General features: G+C 43.8%; 1 protein-coding gene across 1 annotated transcript in view; it reads left to right on the top strand.

The window, feature by feature from the left end:
• FBXO15 (F-box protein 15) overlaps nucleotides 1-25,535 on the top strand; it is a 54,678-nt gene that overhangs the window by 6,186 nt on the left and 22,957 nt on the right. Inside the window, exons 3-7 of the mRNA XM_062200311.1 lie at nucleotides 5,281-5,523; nucleotides 6,066-6,275; nucleotides 10,451-10,577; nucleotides 12,038-12,120; nucleotides 12,924-13,066. Of these exons, the coding sequence (XP_062056295.1) occupies nucleotides 5,281-5,523; nucleotides 6,066-6,275; nucleotides 10,451-10,577; nucleotides 12,038-12,120; nucleotides 12,924-13,066 (806 nt within the window). The remainder of the gene's footprint in view (nucleotides 1-5,280; nucleotides 5,524-6,065; nucleotides 6,276-10,450; nucleotides 10,578-12,037; nucleotides 12,121-12,923; nucleotides 13,067-25,535) is intronic.

Below are 25,535 nucleotides of genomic sequence, written 5' to 3'. Positions count from 1 at the left end.
TCTCTTTTGTGTTTTGATGATAGACAAATAGAAGTCGTGAAAACTGGAGAATTTCTTAGCCATTTTAAAAAATTTAAGATAATTAATTTTGAGAATATTTTGGACATAAAGAGATATATCTAATGCTTCATGTAATCACATGATATTTAAAATATCTGCATTTGTTTGCTTAAAGGAAGGAATGTTCTCTGCATATAATGAGAAGACCAAGCCTGTAAATTGGCGTAGCCGTTGGAGGGGGCGACTTTGGTGTCTTAGCCAGGAAGCTTGGCTGCGTTGTGCAGAACTGGGCAGACTCACCCGCATGGTCTCAGCAGCACTGCAGGGCCCCTCCTCTGGAACTCCAGCGCCTGGTTGCAGAGCGGTGCATGCCCTCTGCTGGCAGGCACACAGATCCTAGAGAAGGAACAGAATGGGGCTCGGGAACTTGTATTTAGCATCTCCTTCCAGACTTCTGGGAAGAGGGGGTGCGGGGGAAGAGAGTGACCCAGGAGGCAGAGGGGTGGAGGGTCACTCCCCATCACCTAGGCTCACAGGGGCGGAGGGTCACTCCCCGTCACCTAGGCTCACAGGGGCGGAGGGTCACTCCCTGTCACCTAGGCTCACAGGGGCGGAGGGTCACTCCCTGTCACCTAGGCTCACAGGCAGCCACAAGGAAAGCAGAGAAGCCTCTGCTTCTGTTTGGTTGCTGTGATCTTTGCCTACAACTCAAAAGTTTATGTTGGGTTGAGAGAGGTTAGAATCTTCCTCACTCCCAGTGAACATTTTGTGGCCTGCAACTGAAACTGTTGGCTTTTTTGGCCCCCTCCCATTCAACATCAGAAGATCAGATAAACCTTGATCCTAGGTAGAACCAACATATCAACCGGGGAATATCAAGGTAAGAGGGAATGCAGGGTGGTTCTGTTGAATAGACAAGGAGATGGAGCATGGCGGGAAGAGGGCTGTGCTGTTGTTTAATCTTGGGACTCGACGGGCAGGACATGCTATCTGGTATGTGCCAGTTCATAGAAGATTGCATCGGATCCAGCTGGGAAGGTGTAAGAAATCTGGATTCCCTAGTCCGCATTTTTGAAGATTGGAATCCTCTGCTCTGGAATCTGTATTTTTAAAATTTCCAAATTCTGAACTGACCAGTCTAGTGTAGCTTTGGTGTTGGGTGTTCACCACCGAAGTGAGAAGCCCAAAGTGTGCCTTCAGATCACACTGCAGATGTCCTCAGGTGCTGTCTACTCAGAGGGGACATACACCACTACCTGGTTGGGGAGGCTTCACTATTTGTGAATTTGTTTTTATTTATTTATATTTTGTTAGTTGAAGAGGGAGAGGGGGAGCGGGAGGGGGAGGGGGAAGGAGAGGGAGAGGGAGAGGGAGAGGGAGAAAATCTTTCATGGACTGGTTTATACCCCAAATGCCCACAGCAGCTGGGACTTGGCTAGGCCAAGCCAGGAGCTCAGAACTCATTCCAGGTCTCCCACATGGGTGGCAGGGAGCCAAGCACTTGAGCTGTGCATCCCTGTGTCCCAGGGTGCACGTTTGTAGGAAACTGGATCAGAAGTGGAGCTGGGACCCTAACCCTGGGAACTCAAAATGGTGCCTTCCCTGCTTGCCAAATGCCTGCCCCTTGTGTTTTAATTTAAAAGAAGTTTCTCAAATGGGAAAAATCTGCTAGTGTGTCCATCTTCATTAATGTATCTATGTCAGGGTATGCCTGCACGGATCAGTGAAATGCTGGGTCATGTTCTTGAAAGTAGTTTTTGAGCGATCGTAGAGCGGTTTTTATGTGTCTCTTTCCTAATCGTCCCCCAAATTAGGAAGGTATTCTCAAAAGCAAAATGCAGTGCGGTATTTTTTGAGAAGGGAGTCAACCACATGCTGAAAACTGTAGCATTCTGGAAGGTTTTCACCTCAAGGATCGAGTCCGAATCAGCAAGCTGATACAGGTAAACGTTTCTTAGTTTCTCCGGGTGTCACCTCTCTCCGCTTCACCGTGAGGGGTGAAGGTGGTGCAGGAACCAGGTCTCCAGGCAGATCTGGGGCCAGGACTCCAGTGCTGTTCTTTGCATGCCTTTGTTGTTATGTGCCCACCCTACTTTCTTGGAAGTTTTCCTTAAGGAATCTGAGCTTTGGATGAAAATTAACACCTATTTCTTTTCAAAGGATAAATCTTGATTGTGTCAGTTGAATTGTGCTGTTTGTCACAGTCTGAGTAATACTGAGACTTCATACAGGGATGTATAACCATTGAATGGATAACCAATAAACATTTGTGAAAAGTTAAAAATACCTTCCAAGCGTTGCTTCTCAAGAGAGAACAGGAACATACCTTGCACTGTTGACTTAAAGAGAAACACCTTGAACAGTGGTGATCCCTATGCCCCCCCCCCCCCGCCCCATTCCGGTCCATCAGTGGGGAGGCCTCCTGAGTCTCTGCGTGGGGACAGGGAGGTGAGCAGTAGGTGGCCTCTGGGTCACCAACGTGCCAGTTTTATTTGTGATGTGCTCTGGGAAGCTTCATTTTACAAACAACTTGTTTGACATTTTTCTGAGCCTGGTTGACTGTCATTTGATAAATATACTCTTGTCCTCAAATACATCTTAGCTTTGTAACAGGATGGAGGATTTGGGGATCAAGAAATAGAGTGTTGGGGCCAGCACTGTGGCGTAGTGGGTTAAGCTGATGCCTGCAGTGCCTGCATCCCATATGGGCACCTGTTTGAGTCCTGGCTGCTCTACTTCTGGTCCTGCTCCTTGCTAATGTGCCTGGGAAAACATTGGAAGATGGCATACCTGGGCCACTGCACCCATGTAGGATATCAGAATGAAGTTCCTGCTCCTGACTTTGGCCTGGTCCAACTCCAGCCATTGCAGCCATTTGTGGAATGAACCAGTGGATGGAGGATCTCTCTTTCTCTCTCTTTCTCTCTCTCTCTCTCTCTCTCTCTCTCTCTCTCTCTCTGCGCCTCTTCCTCTCTCTCTGTAACTATGCCTTTCAAATAATTAAGAAAAGAAAGTGCTCGGGTTTTGGAAACTGTTTAAAGCATCTTAACATATTTTATAATTAGCCAAGGGGAATTTACTATGATGTTTTAATTCTGTAATGCACAAATGAGATAAGATAATGTGTGAATGTAGTTGGTCCTGCGAATACGAGGTGTAGTTCTTGTCTCTGGGTGGCTGTAGTGTTTGTGCTCTGATTCCTGTCTCCACCGTGGTGCATGTTTTTGTGGTTTGTGAGTGCCAGAGTGAGTAAAAAATAGTAGCAACAGTAGATTATGTAGTACTGATGTGAGAAATTTGGCAACCAGGCTGGCGCCGTGGCTTAACAGGCTAATCCTCCACCTTGTGGCGCCGGCACACCAGGTTCTAGTCCTGGTTGGGGCGCCAGATTCTATCCCAGTTGCCCCTCTTCCAGGCCAGCTCTCTGCTATGGCCCGGGAAGGCAGTGGAGGATGGCCCAAGTCTTTGGGCCCTGCACCTGCATGGGAGACCAGGAGAAGTACCTGGCTCCTGTCTTCGGATCAGCATTATGAGCCGGCCGCAGCGGCCATTGGAGGGTGAACCAACGGCAAAAAGGAAGACCTTTCTCTTTGTCTCTCTCTCTCTCACTATCTACTCTGCCTGTCAAAAAAAAAAAAAAAAAAAAAAAAAGAAAAAAAAAGAAGAAATTTGGCATCCATAAAGATCTTGATAAAGCAAAGGAAAACCTATTTAGAGTGAGATGATGTGTCACATAAATTTGAATATAACAAGAGCAAGCTTTTATGCATAGTGAGTGTTTAAAAGTGACAATTCCAGAGATTTTGGTAAAATGCTTTGAGATTTACCTAGATGTACTCAACTAAATCATTTTGTGTCTGTTAGCTTATATATGAAGATCCAGAAATTTCTGTTCTGACATAAAGCAGGTTAATATAAGGGCTTGGCTTGGAATGGTTCTGTGGGGTAAGGAATGACTTGAGAATCTGTGTGGAAAGACATGTCAGCAGAGATCTGTTACGTGTGAGTGAGTGAGTGTCGGGCTGTCTGCAGAGTGTCGGAATGGAGATGTGCTGTGACGTAAGATCCTGTCTGCTGCAGGCAGTGCGGTAGCCACTCCTCTCTGCAGAGGGTCCCTGGGTGTCTCCAGTGGACCTCCTGCCACTCAGGGCCAGCCCCTTCTGTGGGGGGATTGCTTTCTCCCAGCGATTCCCTCTTGCCCATTGACCGGTTTTTCCTATACTGCTCTAGATGGGAAAGTGGAGACATAAATTATCAAATAGTTGCATCATATTCATGTGAAATTTGCCTTTCAGATTAGGAAACCGATTCCCCCCTCTCAGTTTTCCCTAAGTGCTGCCTGTCTTCCTGGTGGAGTGCTGTGGCCGAGGGAGCACAGCTCTCGGGTCAGCTCTAGGCGCATTGGAGCTGCCCCGCCCGGTGAATTCTCAGGGGCTCTGCGATGTTGTCTCACAGCTGAATTTGAATTCCAGCATTGTGGTTCCTTGGCTTCTTTGGATAGCTTATTCATTCTCCTTATGCTGTTGAAGAAGCAGTGACGCGCAGGGGGTAAGAGTGCGAGCTCTGGTTGAGGCTGCGTGGGTTCAGGTCCTGTTCCACCACCTAGTTCTGCCTGCACCTGGACCAAATCACTGCACCTGGGCCTCAGTTACGTCCGCTGCTCAATGAGGACAATAGTTGGAGCCGCCTCACTGGCTCATTGTGAGGATGGAGTGTGTTAATCTGCGTGAAGTTCTTAAATGTGCTCACAAAAATTTATACTAACTGCCATTATTAGTTATTTTTAAATGATCTCTACTTTTTTATGCTTGTGAAAGCAATGCAGGTTCATTTTTGAAATATTAAAAAATAGAAAGCAAAAAGAATACACAATTCAGTTATTCACTATTGATTTTTTGCATATCTATGTGTATGTATCCTTTCTGGTCTTTTAAAAAACATATATATTTTTAAAAACAAAGTAAGAATCACACTGTATATACTTGCTTCTGTCCCCTAGGAATACACTGTTTTGGATGGTTCCAAATAACATGAGTTTGCTCACTTTAAACTTGACCCTGGGAAATAGGCTTTGACTCTTTTATGCATTTTTTTAGGGTTGGTGAACCCTTATCTCAAACTATAATTCACTTCAACATATCAACAACCATAAATGTTCAGCTTGACTTATTCACGGATTGGGCTACTTAAAATTATTATGTGTCTCTAGTTTAGTGTATTGCTGCTACAGGTACATGACAGTGTATGTTAGTTAACGTATTTCCTCATTTTCCCCTCTAGTTTTATTTGGATCAGAATTTACTTGGCTGCCTTTCCACCTAGAAGATCCAATTGGAAAGTTGATGCAATGGAAGAGGCAGCTGAGGAGACCAGCTTACTATCCATTGGGGAAAAAGAAGCCGGATACTGGAAGAAAGAATATATTACAAAGCAAATAGCATCTGTGCAGGGGGCACTCACTCAGGTCCTGAGACCTGTTAACCCCTACACAGGCCTGCCAGTGAAAACCAAAGAGGCCCTCAGGTACACAGTGTGTTCTGGCTTCACAGTGGCCATCGGGTTGCTGGACAGCACGGTTAAGTGTTCCCATTCATAACCACTTTAAAAAGGAGTGATAGTAGTGGCTGCAAGCATTGTATATGTAAGAAGTTGGTACAGTTTAGATTGTAGGCAACTATCTCTGATGTGTTTTTGTGTTTTGTACAACTATAAAGCATACAGCGTTTCCTGTTCCATTCATATGGCCCAAAGCTTTTGTGAAGAACAGAAATAGCCTAGCAATCTCTCTGGTAAAGCAGGAGTACTGAAGGGGTCCTTCCTGGTGTGCGGAGCCTTCAGCATGCCTGTCATGTCCTGCCAGTCCCAGGGACATCACAGGTGTCTAGAGAGTGCATGTTAAGAGAGGAGAGAAGTCTGAAAACTGCTGAGGTGAAAATTATATTGAGCATGTTGACTTCGGCTTCTGAGAAACAAGGTGTTTTAAATATGATATCATGTAAAATTGCCTTTAGCATTTTTTTTTTTTGCAATGAAGTATACATTTGTAGCTTTTTTTCCTTTTCCAGAATATCTGGTTTAGGCTGGGCAATTATATTGAAAGAGAAAAGTGGAAAAGAATATATCATGGACCATGTTGATCTTTCCTTAAATGATACATCAGTTACTGTGGTGTGGTATGACAAAAACTGGCCATGTTTAGCCTCGTTGTCAACCTTAGATTTGTGTGGTGTGACACCAGTTTTTATGGACCGGTATAAACTCTCCACCAAAAATGGGTAAGTACTAACTCAGCAGAATTGTTGGGTGAGAACATCTTGTATGTAAATATTAGGTGGCCTTACTTTTGTAATTCAAAAATACCACCAATGATTTATAATTTAATTATATCTTAAAAACTTTTCTGTCATTTTGTGTCGCTATAGATTAGGCAAAATGATGCATTCCTCTCATTTATCATTATATCTAAATTTATGTTACTTATATCTTGGCTGTTTATAATAGTAGAGAATGATAACCTAGTTAACAAAATTTCCTGAGTGATTGATGGTTAGCCTCTTGAAGTTTTTAGCTTTAACTATCTTAACAGAAATATATATAAAACTATTTTCCCTCTTTTTAAGATTTATTTATTTATTGAAAGGCAGAGTTTACAGAGAGAGAGAGAGAGAGAGAGAAATCTTCCATCTGCTGGTTCACTCCCCAAATGACTACAACAGCTGGAGCTGGTCCCATTCAAAGCCAGGATCCAGGAGCTTCATTCGAGTCTCCCACCTGGGTGCAGGGGCCCAAGGACTCCGACCATCTTCCACTATTTCCCAGGCACATTATCAGGGAGCTGGATCAGAGTGAAGCAGCCAGGTCTCGAACCTGCACCCATGTGGATGCTGGTGTTGCAGGCAGCGACATCACCTGCTACGCCACAATGCCAGCCCCCTCTATTTTCCCTCTTTAATCAACAGTACATTAATCATAGTTTAAGTATGAGGTTGTAAAGTCATAATTGTTGGTTATTTTGTGTGCCTGTCTCTTGGACTTACTAGATATATAACCTTGTGGAAGTGAATTCCTCTTTCTTCACCTGAGTGATGATGCTACCAATGTAGCATTTAGCATGTGTAGCTGCTGTGAAAAGGATCACAAGATCCTATAAAATACTCAAATCACGTTGCTAATGCTTTTTGAGCACTTCTCATTATTCTGTTAGGTGGCTTTGCATTGAGTCCATCCTCATTATGAGGCTTATATCTGCCTTTCCTAGCAAATCCATCACATTCAATTTCTTGGCATTGGTCATTTTCTAAGTGAGACAGACTGTGGCCTGTGTAGCATCCTCATCTCCTGAGCAAGCTAACATATCTTAATGTAAAACTGACGGCAAATGCAGAAGTAATCTGCCTTCTCCAGTGCTGGCTTCTTGCCTCTCTCCTACCTCCCTCGCAGTCTCAGTGCCCTTTGATTTTCCCATGGTACTGACCACATCGTTTTGCTTACTTTTTTTGCTTGCTGAATTTCTTCTTTCAGCTTCTTTTCTTATCTGCCTTAGCTGTGAACGGTTTTACAGTAGCTGGTATTGGTGCCTGCTGTCTCTGTGGAGGGACAGCGTTCTTTCAGCTTCTCTGGACGCGGAATTGCTTTCTGTGCCTCTGTAACAGAGCAGCTTGGGTTTGGCTGCTCTCCATGGTGCTGGCTCTTTGTGCTTGTCTCAGCGATCACTGAGCTTCCTCTGGGCTGTGAGGTTCCCATTCTTTGGACCTGTTGGTGCTGGTAAATCTAAAAATTCCCTTAGTGCTGTGATGAAAAAAAAAGTGTAAATTATTATCCCTCATGGTGTTACTGAAAATATTTTGGAAACACAGTTTACTTTTTAAATAGTATTTTTATTTGGGAAAAATCTCTGTAATTTCTTATAGTATCATGATTTACACCAGATTTTTCTAGTGTAAAACCTTGATTTGGGGCTGGTGCTGTGGCGTAGCGGGTAAAGCCATCACCTGCAGTGCTGGCATCCCATTTGGGCGCCGGTTTGAGTCTCGACTGTTCCACTTCCAATTAAGCTCTCTGCTATGGCCTGGGAAAACAGTAGAAGATGGCCCAAGTCCTTGGGCCCCTGCACCCATGTGGGAGACCTGGAAGAAGCTCCTGGCTCCTGGCTTTGGATCGGTGCAGCTCAGGCCGTTGCAGCCAATTGGGAAGTGAACCAGCAGATGGAAGACCTCTCTCTCTGCCTTTCCTTCTCTCTTTTCGTAACTCTGACTTTCAAATAAATAAATAAATCTTAAAAAAAACTTTGATTTTATGTACTGTGAAATTATGTTTGGAGAATGAGTCTATACACCCTCCACTGGTTTGACTGAACAGGTGTATTAGTTGGAATGTCGTGAAATATTATTGGAAAGTATTAGGAAAAATTTGTTAATATTATTTAGAAGGATCTTAAAAAAGAACCCTAAATTGATTATATTGAATTGTAAAGCTTACTGAAATATGTGTTCCTGAAAATTGCCATTAGGGTCAGAAATACTAGAAATGACATAGTGACAAATGCTAAAATTCATTGGGAAAGTTCATTTAGCGCAATTTATCTTTAGTAAAACTCAATGGGCTTCATCCAGTCTTTGGTAAACTGAGGTAAACCAAACAAAAAGTGTTTTTCAGGAATCTGTTTCGAACAGCTTTTTTTTTTTTTTTTTTTTTTTTTTTTTTTTTTTTTTTTTGCCATTTTATAAGCCACTGCGTTCATCATGCAGGACAACAGATCGTTGTGCACGCCTACAGCCAACAAGGGATTTGTATTTGGGTTTTTCTTGCTTCCTCTATGAGAATTTCTTCAAGCAGAGCGAAAGCCACATTGATGCAATTTGCGATTTGAGTTTCACTGTAATTTTTATGCCTTTCTAGTCAGACTCTCAATTCCCTTTCTTGCCAGCATTTTCCACCTTCAGTTGATGCTGCCCCTCCCCAGGCTGATGAGAACTGTTGGGTAAATGTTAGCCTTAGCTTCTGTGTCTGTAAGGCCAAGGCGAGTGAGGGCTGCGTATGTGTTCACAGTCTACTTAAAGGCTTCAAGAGGCAGACTCATGAGTGTTGTCCAGCTTTGGGCACACTGAAGAGTGGGAAGAGAGGATTTGCCCCATCCCCACCCAGCCTCCTTCATCCACATTGTGCAGGATAATAGCAGTGACTACCACTGGGTGAGCACCTGTTGTGTGTCTGTGCTCTCTTTCTGCTTTCTCATTTAATCTCCATCCCGCCCTCTGAGGCGGCTGGCGACGTCCTGCAACACAGAACCAGTCTGTGCGGAGCTGGAGCTGAGGTTTTACCCCAGGGGCCACTAGTCCACACTCAGGCCCCTAACCTGAGCTCAGACTCTACCGGGTACATTCTGCAGATGCTGAGCATCGTTTTGGTTCATACAGCGCACACATACTCAGTGCCCACCTCTCCTTACCCGGTTGTCGGCACAAACAATTCTTTGGAGAAGTTAAATGCAGGACTGGAGTAGTAGGGTAGCTGCATTGGTTTTGACGCCACACAGCCCCCACCCCTGCTTTGAATCTGCACTGTTGACCTCCTCTTTAATTACTGCACTTAATGGACTTCTGAATACCTATTGCCTCTGGCTTGTGTGTTGGGTGCTGGACACAAACTCTGGAAAACCGTGTGGCCCTGACTCCTTCAGGACTTTGGTCTAATACTCTGCTGTTGATTGACTGTGAGACCTCATCTCCCTTGTAATCTCCTGGTCCATCCCCAGGTCCCTGGGAGGGACAGAGCTCTGTGTCTCCAGTGAGAGTAGAGATGGAGATGCTTCACTCTGGATGGTTTCAAGTCTTATGAAGAATAGCTGAATCATTCTTTTTTTTATACATCTCAATATTTACTCTTAGATACTAAGAGTTTATAGTGTTTTCTTCATGAAAAATGTCATGATTTTTAGCTTAAATTTATTTTTCAGTATTTCAGTTTTCACTGTCTCTGAGTTACCTTGGGTAATGACTGTAAAAGGCACATCTACTGTCAGACCCCCCCGAGACCGCCTGCCTTTGTGTCATGTAAAGCATTTCATCTCTGCTTGTGTGTTGTTTCACTCACTTGATTAGGGGTACACACCGAGAGTCTGCTTTGGAGTGAAGCATTGTGCTGGGTTTGGGCATCGGAGTGTGGGGAGAAATAGAAGATGGTTTTCCCACTTTTTTAGCTTTCTTCTGGCTAAGCCATTGAGTTGACAGTAAGAGTGAGAGGGAGCAAAGGAAAACATAGTTGGATATAAGACATTGGAATGTCCATTTTGTGTCCATACCGTACAGACATGCCATTTAGTCTGAACACATTTGTTCACCTAGAAATGCTCTCCAAAAGCACTTTGAGATGCACTGGTGATCTAGCTGACAATGCTACAGATAAAAAAGCTCATTTCTGTCTCCTCTCTCTTTGGCATGGCTGCTCAAAGACCTCGTTGGTATTCTTTAATTGCAAAGTATGATCTCAGTCATTTAACTGAGTGCACGATGATTGGCTGTGACAGACTCATTCGGATCTTCTGCCTAAACCCTGGGCTCCTGGTGGGGCTGTGGAAGGTAAGACCAAGTCCTTGTGTGTGTACGTCCTGTGTCGTTTCTCCCTCACATCCCCACGTCTGTCACCATGCGGTATGATACCACACGTGCAATCCCTGGAGACTGCTCAGTCCCTTTCCATCTTTTGTGCTGTCACCTTTGTGTTTCTGTGTGACCCCCTATTCCACTGAGCTTGCTCTGCTATTCCACTGTCAGAGGTGACGAGCCACCTCCTCCTGCCTTTCTGTGTTGTTCATGTTATTCCCTTAGTGTTGCGAGACCTGCCTCCTTTCCCCTTCCAATCAATTCATGCTCCTGCTTCTGTCCCTTTCATGTCCTTTCTCTGCCAAAGCCTGTCTTCCTGTGCATTCAACACAGTATCTCCCAGGCACATTGCTAATGCTGAGGATGCGGCATTGTGGGGAATCTGCCTTCCAGGAGAAAGGATCTAAGAAGTTGTCCTTTCCCTCCATGCAGAGTTTCTCGATTTACCAGGGCAGGCTTCTCTGGGGTCCATTTTCTGGCCAATCACTGCACAGAAGAGCAGAGCAGTTTGATGTACCTCTGTATACCCAGATTATTTTACATCTGTGGCCTTGGCCTCTGTTGTTTTAAGAGAGTAGTTCACAGACTTGAGGCTGAGGACAGCGGTTTGCGTTTTTGTGAGATGACTCCACAGAATCGAAATCCACAGCTTCGTATAGCCTGGTCCTCTTGTACCTTTTTCTTTTCTCAACTTAACCTGGGAGTCCATTTTTCTCTCCCTCCTTCTGTTTCTGTGTGAGGGTGACTTGTGAGTAAGGCAGCAGTTTGCTTGCCATGTACTTCATGACTTGAATTCATCAATCTGCATTGGCCTGCAGTTACCAGGATGTTGTGGTTGATCTTGTCATCTGCCTGGCCACTGGAGAATGTGGGGCTGCCTACGCCAGGTACTGTCGCCTGTGTATCTAGGGAGACGTGGATATCAGCTCCTGAGCAGTCCCATTTTCTGCTGTTCAACCTGATGGATACGTGAAGAAGTTGAATCTGGTTAACTTCTGAATCAAGCAGTTAGTTGAGATAGGAACATGATGCCAGTCATGTTCAGTATTTTGGGAATTTGTCTGGTGTCTGTCTTATCAGTGTTGTCTTTATCTTTGAAAAGAGTTTGAAGCAGTCTGGAACTAACAGTTTGTATTTTTTTGCAATCATCTTATATACTATAATTTGATACTTCACAAGTACTAGGATGCTAATTATGTGGCACTACATGCTCTGCATTTTTGGGTGAATTGTGGTTCTGTTGTCAGTGTGACATCCAAGTCATTAGATAGTGGTAATATATTAGCAGTAATAATGCATTAGCACTGTGGTGGTCCTAATAGTTGTAAGAAACTGCATCTATCTACAAGATGAATGTGCTGTGACCTTCACAATGACCTTGTGAAAAATTGAAATGCTTCAGTTGAAAAATGTATTCTTTCTAATTAACTTTTCAGAAGGAGGAAGAGCTGGCTTTCGTTGTGGCAAATCTTCATTTCCATCACCTTGTGGAGAGGAGCACCTTAGGCTCGGCCACCGTGTATGTATCTGTACATGGGTGAATTCAGTTTCTGTACGGTCAATGTAGAGGATTAGAAGTTGATGTATCTTAATATCCTGAGAACAACTACAAGGATACCCTGTTTTGAATCATTGGACAGAAATTACAATAATTAGCTTACCCCTGAGTACACGTTGGCTTTATTCTGAGTTAAAGAATTTATGCCTGGTAGAATATTATTTATAGGAGCAGGATGGCTTCATTACTGCAAGGTGCTGCTGCTGTCTCTCAAGTTCCTACACTTATGTGGACTTGCGAATCTTGCAAGGTGCACAGACTCATGGCTCCACAGCTCTCGCCCATCCTTCCCCTGTGTGCTTAGACGACTCCTTACTCACTTTTTGTTTACCTAAAAAGCTCCTGAATGCTTTTGAGTTTGTTACTTTGTGTAGTAAGGTTTTACTTATTGATAAAAGCAGTGTCCATCTCGGCTTGGGTCTTCTGCCCAGTTTACTAACCACTGGACCTGTTTTGTACATTTGCCTACTAAAGTACTTCTGCCCTCTGGAGACAGAGGAGACACAGAGCAGATGTGGAGCTGCAGCCCTAGGGTGGATAACAGAAAGCTGTGGTGCTCTTGTGGCTGCCCAAGAATTCTTATCTTGCCCTGTTTTTATAGAAGTTGATAAAAGGGACATGGAGCTGTTGTTTTGAGCTCTTGGTATTGAAAATTATTTAGAAGTATGTAAGTGAATGTTGATTTTTGAAAAATTGTTTTCAATCCAAGTATTTTTTCCTCTGGTGTTGATGAATTTTTGTTTATGTTTTGTTTTGCTTTTCAGTCCTTATGAGCTGCCTCCTCATAGTCCTGTTTTGGATGACAGCCCAGAGTATGGACTACATGGCTACCAGCTCCATGTGGATCTGCACGGTGGTGGAGTTTCCTACCTGTGCGGTACATTTCGTAATCTCTTCACCAAGAGAGGTGAAGTCAACTGAATTTTTATTTCATCATCAAATTAAAAAGGTTGTAGAGAACAGGGAAACAGTTTTTATATTTGAGTTAAGAATTGTTGTCTTCATTGACTACTTGATAATCTGTCAGCACATCTATCTTCTCAACCCCCTATATCGTTCTAGGACTTGTGAAATATCTTGATTACATTGAATCTCTAGCCCCTGGCCCTGTCTGCTCTGTCTGCTCTATGTTAACTTCTCGATATGGTCTCTGCCCATCTTTTCTGCTGATAATTCCTTAGTGTTTTTCTATGTACCTCCCTCCCAACGTTCTTCCTCGAAGGAATTGGCCAGGTTGCCAGGCCGGCCAGCATAGCAGCTGTCCAAGATGAGAATAAAGAGAAGCTGGCCTTTCTACTGTCTGCACTGTCTCAGTGTTCATTAAACTGACTGAAGCTGGGACAGAGGCTGGGTTGAAAGGACAGAAGGTATGTAAACCAAGCCAAAAAGGAGGAACGGAGGGTTCCCATTCCAATCTGTCTGATTGTTTCTTCTTGGTTAGGTTTTTCTGTATCTTGTTATATTGGAGTTGAGGGTAGATTCAAGTTTAGCTGTTTCAGTAAGGATATTTTTGTGGGAGAAATTACATACTTCACTTTGCATCGTATGAAGAGGAACACACATAATGTTAGATCGTCCCATTGTTAGCAATGTCAAGCTTCACTATTTGGTTCAGATGGTGGCCATGGGAGCTCGTAATTTTAAAGATACTCTTTTCTAGATAGACTGTTCCTCAAGTCATTTACCCAATGGGCTGAATACCCACTAATATGAACACATAATTTTACAGGCTGAGAGTCAAACTCCTGTAAAGGCAGTGCAAATACTTAACTCTTCGCCTTTTAACCGCCAAGTTTCAGATTATGAAATTGATACATTAGTTATCTTTGTGGTAGAAATGATTTTGAACTCTCTTTTTTTCCCACCCTTTCTCTCTTTTTAAAGATTTAGTTTTTATTTACTTAAAAATCAGAGTTACAGAGAGAGCTGGAGGCAGAGAGGGAGAGGGAGAGAGGGAGAGAAGAAGAGAGGAAGAGAAGGAGAGAGAGAGAGAGAGAGAGAGAGAGAGAGAAAGAAAGAGAGAGAGAGAGGTCTTCCATCCACTGGTTCATTCCACAAATGGCCACAATGGCTGGAGCTGAGCTGATCCAAAGTCAGGAGCCAGGAGCTTCCTCCTGGTTTCCTACGTGGGCGCCGGGGCCCAAGGACCTGGGCCATCTTCCACTGCTTTCCCAGGCCATAGCAGAGAACTGGATCAGAAGAAGGGCAGCTGGAACTAGAACCAGCGCCCATATGGGATGCCGGTGCTTCAGACTGGGGCTTTAACCCACTGTGCCACAGTGCCGGTCCCCCTTTCTTTCTTGCTTTTTAAATGTCACTTTAGACTCATTTTGTTTATTTAGTAATTTATAATCAGTTACAGAAATTATTTTTTAAAGATTTATTTATTTATTTGAAAGGCATATTTACACAGAGAGAGAAGGAGAGGCAGAGAGAGAGAGAGGTCTTCCAACTGCTAGTTCACTTCCCAAACAGCTGCAATGGCTGGATTTGAGCCAATCTAAAGCCAGGAGCCTGGAGCTTCTTCCAGGTCTCCCGTGTGGGTGCAGGGGCCCAAGGACTTGGGCCATCGTCTACTGCTTTCCCAGGCCATAGCAGAGAGCTGGACAGGAAGTGGAGCAGCCGGGACATTAACTGATGCCCATATGGGATGCCGGCACTGCAGGTGAAGGCTTTACACAATATGCCCCAGTACTGGCCCCAGAAATTATTCTTTTTGAAGCTAAATGTTTCCCCAGTTTAGCCAGTGTGGTTTGTTTCAAGCTAGCCTCTGTGCCCTTTTGATATCCCTCTCTTAGTGCCTGAGCCTTCTTTACTCTTTGGCTCAGAAAGATTTGTTGTTTTCTGTGCCAAATGTTTTTATAAATGTTTGTTGTTGACATGTGCCATCCAAGAATGTGTAATGCTTTTACTTTGTTCAAAAATACTTTTATGAGTCTTCTTACTAGTTTTGTGCATTTCTTGTTAAGCTATTTAGCATTTAACCCTTGTCACATCTCTTACACTTTATCTTCTAGTCATTCTGTAATGTCATTGTGTGATTTCGGTCTCAACACTGCTGGTCTCATAGAATGAATTGAGAAGTGTTCCTTCCTGGTGAAATTTTGGTGGGATTTTTGCGTAGAATTGGCAGTATTTCTTCCTTAATTGTTTGGCAGAATTTGCTCTCTTTGTGAGATGATTTTTAGCAACAGTTTCAATTTCTTTGATAGATATAGGATTATTTAAGTAGGAAATAAGACTCTTTTTAGTGGAAATGGTACTTAGAGACCGTAATCTGGATCCTAGGGATGCATGTTGCTCCTGGGTTTTCATTGCTTTAGTGTTTTTAGTAGGCAAAGTTAAGTTGTGGATTTTATAAGGTAAGTAAATAAATTGTGTATTCATTTAAGTTAAAGATCTTACTTTAAAAATTATTTTATTGGCCTGTGCTGCGGCTCACTAGGCTAATCCTCTGCCTGTGGTGCTGGCACTCCGGGTTCTAGTCCTGGTTGGGGCGCTGGTTCTGTCCTAGCTGTTCCTCTTCCAGTCCAGCTCTCTGCTGTGGCCCGGGAAGGCAGTGCTTGGGCCCTTCACCCACATGGAGATCAGAAGAGGCACCTGGCTCCTGGCTTTGGATCGGTGCAGTGCACTGGCCATAACGGCCATTTGGGGGTGAACCAAAGGAAGGAAGACCTTTCTCTCTGTCTCTCTCTTTCACTGTCTAACTCTGCCAAAAAAATTATTTTATTTGCAAGGCAGAGAGAGTGAGTGAGAGAGAGCAAGCTACAGAGGCAGACAGACAGATAGCAAGTGATCCCATCTGCTGTTTCTCTCCCCAGATGGCCATAATGGCTGGGGCTGGGTCAGGCCGAAGCTGGGAGTTGGGAGCTTGGAGCTCAATCCAGGTCTCCCTCCTGGGTGGTAGGAAGTCACCTACTTGAGCTGCCCCTGCTGCTTCCCACGATGGGCATTAGCAGGAAACTGGAGATGGGAGCCAGAACGGGAATTGAATGTGGGTTGGGCATCCTTTCCATCATCCTTACTGCTTTGCCAAACAGGTGCTGATACGAAAATTCGGCCTTTCATTGAGCCCAACTGATTTCTCTACCCAATCTATACTCCTTTATCCTGTCACCTGGGGCCCTGCAGATGAAAGTCCCACCTCTTCTGCTCAAACTGTTGAAGGTGCCACTGACATACAAGTGCTTGTGCCTCTGTGCTGTGTTAGCTGAAAACGTAGTCTTTTTCTCCGTGGCTGCAACCCTCATCCTGTAGGGTCCTCCACTCCAGCCTTGAGTTGGGCATCCACTTGTACGGGTCTCACCAGGGTGAGAAGCTGGCCTCGGTAGTGGGTGAAGGAGAAGTGATTCTCTGTGACCAGGTGAGCTGGGTAGAGCAGCTCCTTTGACTGCCCTCCCCCATGAACATTGCGAGCTGTTACATGGGGCTGTGGAGCCCCACCCTGCCTCCACTCCGTGGCCTCACCCCTTCCATCTTCTGCCCTGCTCTCCTGGCTCTGTGTCAGCTCTCTGGCCTCTTCCCTGTTCCTTGGTTGTGCCAGGCCTGTTGTGCCTTCGGATCCTTGGCCTGCTCCCCCCGCCTTGCCGTGCTGCCTCCCGGATCAGCATGGCCACCTCTCTGCTCCCAGCTCACTGACAGCCTCAGTGAATCTTTCCCTGCCACGCCACACCTGGAGACTCCTGCTTGCCACCCCCCCCCCCCCCCCGGGCCTGGCTTGAGTTTTGCACTACACAATTGTGCTTATTTAATTCATTTACATTTAAGAAATAAAGCTCTGTAAGGCAGCATTTTTGTCTGTGTTGTTCGAGACTGTCCCTCAGAATGTAGCCCACACCTGGCACACAGCGGGCGTGCACATGGCTGTCACACCGAGAGTGGGTGGAGGGCTGCTTGCCCTCAAAGGTTACACGGTCAGAAGCCCCTGCGATAGCTTGTCCTGGGCCTCTTATCCTATTGCTCTTCCCCCTTCTTCAGCTGAGGCTTTGTCGGCGGCAGTGGCCAGGTCCTTGTTGGTGAAAGCTGTGGCGGTCCTCTGTTGCCTGTGGAGGAGGCCGCCCCTCCTCAGAGTGCTGCAGAACAGGGCCACAGGCTGAGAGGCCTCCATGCCGGGCTGAGGCGAGGGCCGGGCCAGCAGCCAAGCCTCTCCATGGTGCAGAGTGAAATCCTGCCCCCACCTGGCCGCTCAGCGCCCAGGAGACCCTGCAGCTGCTTGGGCCTGGTGCGCAGGCAGTTCATCGCTGCTGCTGGCACCCTCTGTTTGCTCGTTTCCTTCTTAGAACGCGGGATCATCTCAGAGACCCCCTTCTGCGGTACTTCCTCGTGTCTGTCTGGGAGGAAGCCTGGCCGATGCCGCTTGTAGTCCTTTGTGTCTGTGTCCCTGTGGCTGGTTACTTGTGCACCCATCAGAGTTCTTCAGAATCTGAACACAGCCACTAAGTGTCTAGCTCATCCACGCACACGGCAAGCCTCAGCAACTTTTGCTGTTTCTTGTCTAACATTGTCTGTAAGATATGGATTTAGGAATTTGTGAAATTTGTTTCAAAGATACTTGTGAGATTAAACTGTTATTTTGAAATAGTTTCATGATGTACCAAATGCAAAGGACTCTTGCATAGCCATCACACAGAATTGACCAGTTAGTAGCTCTTTTTTGCTGTATCTGTTGTGTTCTCTTGCTGCGTATACGTGTTTATGTCCACATATGTGTGCGTGGACTCAGCCTTCTGCCTTTGTTTCTCAAGAGGCCGAGTCTGTTAGTGCTGGACCCGTCCTGGTGCACAGCCACTCGGAGCTGCAGAGGAGGGAGCTCTGACTTCCCGGTTCTGAACGAATGCAGCCTACTCCTGATTGGCCTAGGGTGGCCCTTCATGACAATGAAGAGGGTGGTGATGGGGACATCTGGGAGCACTCACGCTAGCTTCCTGCTGTTTCCCATTGGCGTTCAGTACTTCATGTGGTCCTCACTGCACACGGAGCGAGGCCCCTCCTATCCCTGCATTGCTGACGAGGAGCCCGCAGCCGAGCGCCGGTGAGCTCGCACGTGGCCCATTCCAGGCTGCTCTCAGGCCCACATGACTGCAGAGCGGAGGGTCTGAAGCACTTCCTGGGCAGACTTGCTTTTCCATGGTGTGCTTTCAGAGAATCTCTGTGTGTGGGCGACCTCCCCCCTGTTTCCGCAGCGTTGGCATCGTGCGTGTGGTCGGCACAGGGTGCTTCTCTGCTGCCTTGCCGTGTAGCCTTTGAGCCAACTCTGTTCATGCTGAGAAGCCCCTCTGCTGGCTGTGACTGTCCCAGCTTGTAGGAGGCTAAGATAAATGAAGGATATTGGGGAGCCGAGGGGAGAATCATGTGCTCTTTATCTATTTTTTTTTTTTTTTCATTATAAGATTTTCCGTAACAGGAAGGCCTCCAATGTAAGCGCAAATGTCTCCTCTGCAGTGGTTCTGCTACTGAGATCCAGCAGAGGGTGCTGTTGCCCCCAAGAGCGTCTCTTACTTTTTAAGAAGCACGAAGAGAATGTCCTTTGCCGTTTTTGAGAAAGTCTCTTGTGGTACCGTGTGGTAGAGTCCGCAGATGCCAGTGCTGCCGCTGCAGTGGAAAAGACAGCAGTTGGCCCCTAGTTTTTGAACACTTTGTCCCTGTCGAGGGTAAGTGTTTTATCACCATGTCCCTGAAATGTAGGTGGCTCTGTACTCTCTGTTCATCTCAGTGAGATCCAAGAATCCTGGGCTGATGCTAATAAGGCCGTCTCCAGGGAGCTGCAGGAAGCAAAGGGACTGGCTGCTCTGTGTGTGTGGTGTAATCATTAGCAGTTATTGAGTTCAGGGGTTGTGCCAGGCCCAGGGGGCGGACCAGTTCATGCCACCAAGAGTTTAGGTGCAGAGAAGCTTGGCGGGTGGCGCGCAGACCTGTGCTGGGAGGGGTAGCAAGTAGTTGCAGCATGCAGGCAGCTTGGTGGGGAGTGGGCCAGACAGAGGCAGGAGGATCACACAGCAGCAGAACGGAGAAAGCTGTTTTACGTAATTTCTCTACAGAGCTGATTTTGGTTATTTGGCAGAGCCATGTCCAGCATTCCATCTTTGAGTCAGGATCATGTGGGTGTACCGATGTAGTCTACAGATCCATGGCAATTCTATTGAAAAATTCCCAGTGGGAATTTATTATGAAACCTGCATAGTTGAGTTTGCCATCCTTTTGGCAATATATAAATAAAATAAAAGAATAAATAAACAGTTTCGCTGCCACGCAGTTTAAGAAACAGTCACCATGAACTTGAAGCCAGCTGAGTGTTTCTTTCTGCTAGAGGAGCCGTTGTTGTGGATGCTTTGTTAATTGTTTCCCCCTTTCTCCCTTCCCTTCCCTTCCCTTCCCTCTCTCTTCTCTCTTCCTCTCTTCCTCTGTCTCCTGTCAACTGCTTTTTATTGTGAAATTACACAGAGAAATAGATAAAGTAGATTGTTATAAAACAAATACATGCCCTCCCTAACCAGGTCCTGATGACATTTTGAAAGTGAATATGAAGAGGGGGACTGGGTTAGCAGACATCCGAAACTCCCGTGAGCAAGACAGGCTGCTGTCAATCCAAGAGTAGATGTCCAGGTGTGGAGAAGAAAATGGTTTTACACATCTTTTACTGTCGAAGGCTCCTTTGTCAATTATTTTTATCGATGTAAAACCTTTTTTTCCACATTCTCTTAAGTAGTGGACTTGTAAAAAAGCAACTATTAGCTATCTTAATTAATTGCATCATTAGTGTATTATCTACATACCTGGCATCATCTTTAAAAGGTTATATATTTATTTAGAATGTTAGTGTAGAATGCATTATATAGAGTGATTTGCTTAAAATTGGCTAAAGGGATCTCTAGAACTGAATATACAAAGAATATCAATAACAAAGGATTTATGACATGTTTGTTTTAAGACAGAACAATCCCAATGAAGACTGCAGAGTAAGTTCTGGACAATTTGATGGTGTCTACATCTTAGCGCTCTTCATTTACCCTTTGTTCTCTTTTCTTAACTCTTTCCCATGCATTTTGATGTTCTTAATGCTCTTTGAAACCAACCTTCCTCTCCCCTCCAGTACCTGTTACTAAGAGCAAACCAGAAGACCCTTGTTGGCTCTTGGTGCCTGGGGTTAATTTCCTGGGTCAAGAGGAGGAGAATTAGGTCTGAGGTGACGCAGTGGAAAACGCGCAGGGATAGAGCAGCCCCTTGTCTGAGACCAGCAGAGTCTCTGAGCTCTAAGTGCTGTCCTCACCTGTTAAGGGCTGTAGTGGGCGCCAGCATGCCTCCAGCAGGCTCAGCTCCCAGCCCGAGAGCACCAAGTCCTGCTTTAGCTCTCTCCTGTCGCCTTTTGGAGTCAGAGCATCTTCTAGCTGGAGCCCCCCAGTGAGGTATTCCTGCAGCTTCCAGACATTCTCCCTCTCTGAGCAGTGTCTAGGGGCGGGTTACCTACCTCACAGCTCTACTCAGCGCCACCAGCACGGGCTGCGTCTGTCCTTTCCTTGTAGGTTGGTTTAACTGCTTCTCCTTGGAACTTTGTCACACTCCTCCTAGAACTGGGCACTTTTCTTTCTTTGTATGTTTATGTCTTCTGCCACTTTGACAAATCATGGCTATTCCGAGAGGTTTTTTTTTTTTTTAAAGGATACATTTAATCTCTTCAAAGAAAAAATCATGATGTCCCAACCTACACATATTTGCTACTTCTTGTTGCATCTAAAATTGAGCTAAAAGGAAGTTTAGGTGAAAAAATATTTTGTCACTCTAACTGGGTTTGTGAAGGGCAGGAGGGAGAGAGGGATCAACAGTGAATGAAATTCGTAATGAGTGATTTGTAGATGAACGCTTGAGGTGAACTTAGAAGAGAACCTTATGGGTTTTACTATTTATGTTTTTTTTCCTGTTTTTTTGTGCTTGGGTCCCCAGCACTAACCCCAAGTTTAGTCTTAGATTTTTTACAGTGCAAGGATACAGAGCAAAATCAGCAAAGAGAAAAGGTGCTGGGGTGAAGTGCAGAGGCCAGCATGTGAGCAAGCTTTTCCTTGAAGCCCCACAAGATGTTCCTCCAGGAGTAATCGTGCCCACACTTGTGAAACTCTGCCTAGACTCTGGAGACTCAGCACCTGAGGTTCTTCCTGGGGGCTGACCCTGTAGGACCTCTTGACCTACTACTACCAACATTTCAGATTCCCTGGAAGAAAAGGAGCCGTCCCCATAGCCTGCATGGTTTATAAGGTTTAGGTACAGTGAGCCACCCTGTTGGTTAGAGTGGTGGGCAGGCTCACTCCTGAAATCCAAGTCTGTAGACCGTGTCCAGTGGTCAGCCTTTAAGCAGATTCTTCTAAGAAGCTGCAGTCTCAGGCCGGCCGTATTGACTGTTCTCTGCACAACTGTCCATGAACCCTGGGATGAGATTACAGTGCAGCCTAGAGAAAGCGAAGGGAGCAAAGAGCCCAGTTGTGTCTTTGAAGTGTAAATAGAGCTTGCCCGAAGGGCCTGATCAGCAATGCAGAGTTTGAAGGAATGTATGTTTATTTGATCTTTGTATCAAGCTAATTATTACCGATTTTCAGAGGCTGAAGGGAAAAGGTTTTACACAGTACAACACTGTAGTCTTTTTTCTCAGGTACAGAGGGGGAATAATAGTAAAGAAGCAAAGGGAAATCGTCTTTAAATAATGAAGTATGTTACCTTTGTCATTTGACTTAAAAAATACTTTCTTAGAGCAGTTTGTTTCCCAGCAACACTGAGAGGAAGGGGCAGAGATTGCCCACATCCCCTGCCCCACACCTGCGTTAGCCTCCTCTGTTCTTAGTACTTCCTACCAGAGTGGGACATTTGTTACAACTGAAGAACCCACACTGATGCACTGTTATCACCCACAGTAGGGCTCCCTCTTGGAATTGTATGTTTCATGGATTTCGGCAAATTTAATGGTGTGTATCCCCCTTTGTAGTATCCTACAGAGTAGTGTCACTACCCTACCAATGCTCCATGCTTCACGTATTCGTCCACCCTTCTCCCCTAATCCCTGGATGGCACTGATCTTTTACTGTCCTCATAGGTTTGCCTTTTCCTGAGTGTCAGACGGTTGGACTCACACAGCATGTGGCCTCTCAGGCTGCTGTGTCTGTCAGTTAGTACTACACATCGACTGTTTCTCCCTGTCTTCTTGTGGCTCAGTAGCTCATTTCTTTTCATTGAGTATTATTCCATTGTTCAGATGTACCATCGTTTGTTCCATCCATTCACTTATTGAAGGGCATCTTCCTGCTTGTGTCAAAGTTTTGGCAATTATAAAAAAGCTGCTGTATACATCGTTGTACAAGGTTTTGTATGGATATAAGTTTTCAGTTCCTTTAGGTAGGTATCAAGGAGTATTGTTATTGATCGTACGGTGAGACTATGTTTGCTTTTGTAAGAAATGGCCAGCTCATCTTCCGGAGTGTCTGTTTTGCAGTTTCTGTTGCTGCACATCCTTACCAACATTTGGTGTTGTCGCTGTTCTAGGTTTTGGCCATTCTTTTGCAATGTTTTGGATTTTCTCCATAGAGGATCATATCATCTGTGAACAAGATGGTTTTATTTTTCCCTCACCTCCCTGATGAGGATATGTTTTATTTCCTTTTCTTGTATCATTGTATTAGCCAAGGCTTCTGGTGTCATGCTGAGAAGTAGTAGGGGCTTGTTCCTGATCTTAGCAGGAATTTCAGGTTTCTCACCGCAAAGTTAGATGTTAGCTGTAGATTTTTTTTTTGTAGATATTCTTCATCAAGTTGAGGTGGTTCCTTTTATTGCTAGTTGACTGATTGTTTTTGTCACAAGTGGATAGTGGGTTTTGTCTTTGTTTTTATCACAAACGGGTGGTGGGTTTTGTCTTTTCTGTGTCTATAGCTATGACCAGGTGATTTTTCTTTTCTTGGCCTGTTGTTGCAATAGGTTAAATGAGTAGATTTTCAAAGGTACCAGTTTTGCATACTTAGGATAAAGCCCACTTGGTCATAGTGTACAACTCTTTTAAAGCACTGTTGATTTGATTTGTTAATATGTTGAAGATGTTTGCAGCTATATTCATAAGAGATGCTGATATTTTATAATTTTCTTTTCTTGTAGTATCTTGTTTCAAAATTCGGATAATGCCTGTCTCATAGAATGAGCTAGGAAGGATTCCCTCTGCTTCTAGTTTTTAAAAGAGATGATAGAGAATTGATGTAATTTCTTCCTTAAATGTTTGGTAGAATTTTCCAGTGAACTCATGTGAGCCTAATGCTTTCCATTTTGGAAGACTGATGATTATTTGTTCAATTTCTTTAATATAATATTTTATATTAAATAATAATATTTTATATTTCTTTAATATATGTAGACCGATTTAGATTGTTTCTTCTTGTGTCAATTTTGTCAGATTGTATCTTTGAAGGAACTGGTCATTTTCATCTAAGTTACTAAATTTGTAGGCCTAGCATTGTTCATAGTATTCCTCTATTGTCCTTTTGATATCTGTGAGCTCTATACTGATGGTCCCCTCTTTCATTTCTGATATCAGTAATTTGTGTTCTCTTGTTTTTCTTAATTTGCTTAGCTAGACCCTTAACAATTTTATTGATTTTTTTTTCAAAGAACCAGCCTTTGGTTTAATTGATTTTCTCTATTCATGTCCTATTTTTAAATTCACAGACTCTGCTCTAAATTTTATTATCTCTTTTCTTCTGTTTAGTTTGGATTTAATTTGCTCTTTTTTTATTCTAGTTTCTTAAGGTATGGAAGCTTAGATTGTTTATTCAGTTCTTTCTTCTTTTCTAATATAGGTATTCAGTGCTGTACATTTCTGACTAAATATGGCTTTCATGTGTATCACATATTTTGATAAATTGTATTTCATTGTCATTTAGATGAAAATATTTTTTAAATTTCTCTTGAGATTTCACCTGTGACTCATGTGGGATTTAGAGTAGGCTGCTTACTCTCCAAGCATTTTGGAATTTTCCTGATGACTTTGTTATTGATTTCTAGTTTAATTCGCTTGTGGTTTAAAAGCAGACATTGTGTGGTTTCTATTCTTTTAAATTTGTTAAGGTGTATTTTGTGGTTTTATGGCTCAGAATTTTCTCTCTCTTTGTGGCTGTCCTATGTGAACTTAAGAAGAACGTGTGTTCTGCTGTTGTTAAAGTTATAGTCTAAGATGCCCGTTGTATCCAGTTGACTGGTGGTGTTGTGGAGTTCCACTATGTCCTGACTGACTTTCTGCCTCCTGGATGTGTCCATTTCTGATAGAGGATGTTCATGTCTCCAACTTTGGTAGTGGATTCATTTATTTCCCCTTCTACTTCTATCAGTTTCTGCCTCATACATTTGGATGCTGTCTTATTAGATACGTGAACATTAAAGATTGCTGTATCTTCTTGGAGAATTGACCCATTTATCATTATCTAATGCCGTCTCTATCCCTGATAACTTTCTTTGCTCTAACATCTGTTGTCTATGAAATTAATGTTAAGATGGTATATTTTTTCCATATATTTGTTTTAATTTGTATGTGTCTTTAAAGTTGAATTAGGTTTCTTATAGACAGCTCCTAGTTGGGCTTCATTTTTGTATGCACTGTGACAGTCTTGGTCTCTAAATTGGTATACTTAGAGCAATAATGCTTATAGTGATGAATGATGTAGTTGAATTAAGATCAATCATATTTGTTACTGTTTTCATTGTTACCCTTGTTCTCTGTTCCTATTTATGTCTCCCACTCTTTTTCTATCTTTTGTGATTTTAACTGAGTATTATATGACTTCATTTTCTTTCCTTTCTTAGCATATCAGGTATACTCATTTCTTTAAAACTATTTTTGGCTGTTAGCCTAGAATTTGTAACCCAACTCCACTTTCAAATAACTATAGTTTTTCACAGGTAATGTCAAATTCCTTATAATAGCAAAATAATCCTGATTCCTCCCAGCTGTCACTTGTATTATTACTGTCATTCATTTCACTTATTTATAAGCATATCTGACTATATATACACACACACATGTACATACTTGGTATAATTGTGCTATTATCTTGAACAAATTTATTGGTTAGAATAATTGTGAATAAAAAGTGAAAGTTTTGTTTTCCCTTCGCTTGTTCCTCCTTGATGCTCTCCATTTCTATGTGTAGATCCATGGTTTTGACTTTTATCACTTTTCCCCTAAATTTTTTCCTTTAATACTTTAAGTGAGACCCATCTGTTGCAAAAAATCATGCTCAATTATTGTCTGAGATAGACTTTCTTTATCCTACTGTTTTGAAGGATAATTTCACTGGATAAAGAATTTGCCCAACAATTGCTATTTTGATAAATGTGCACAATGAAATATGACCTAGCTA

The sequence above is a fragment of the Lepus europaeus genome, chromosome 9 (genome assembly GCF_033115175.1).
Source record: "Lepus europaeus isolate LE1 chromosome 9, mLepTim1.pri, whole genome shotgun sequence".
NCBI lineage: Eukaryota > Metazoa > Chordata > Mammalia > Lagomorpha > Leporidae > Lepus > Lepus europaeus.
This window is presented reverse-complemented; position numbering and strand designations above follow the sequence as displayed.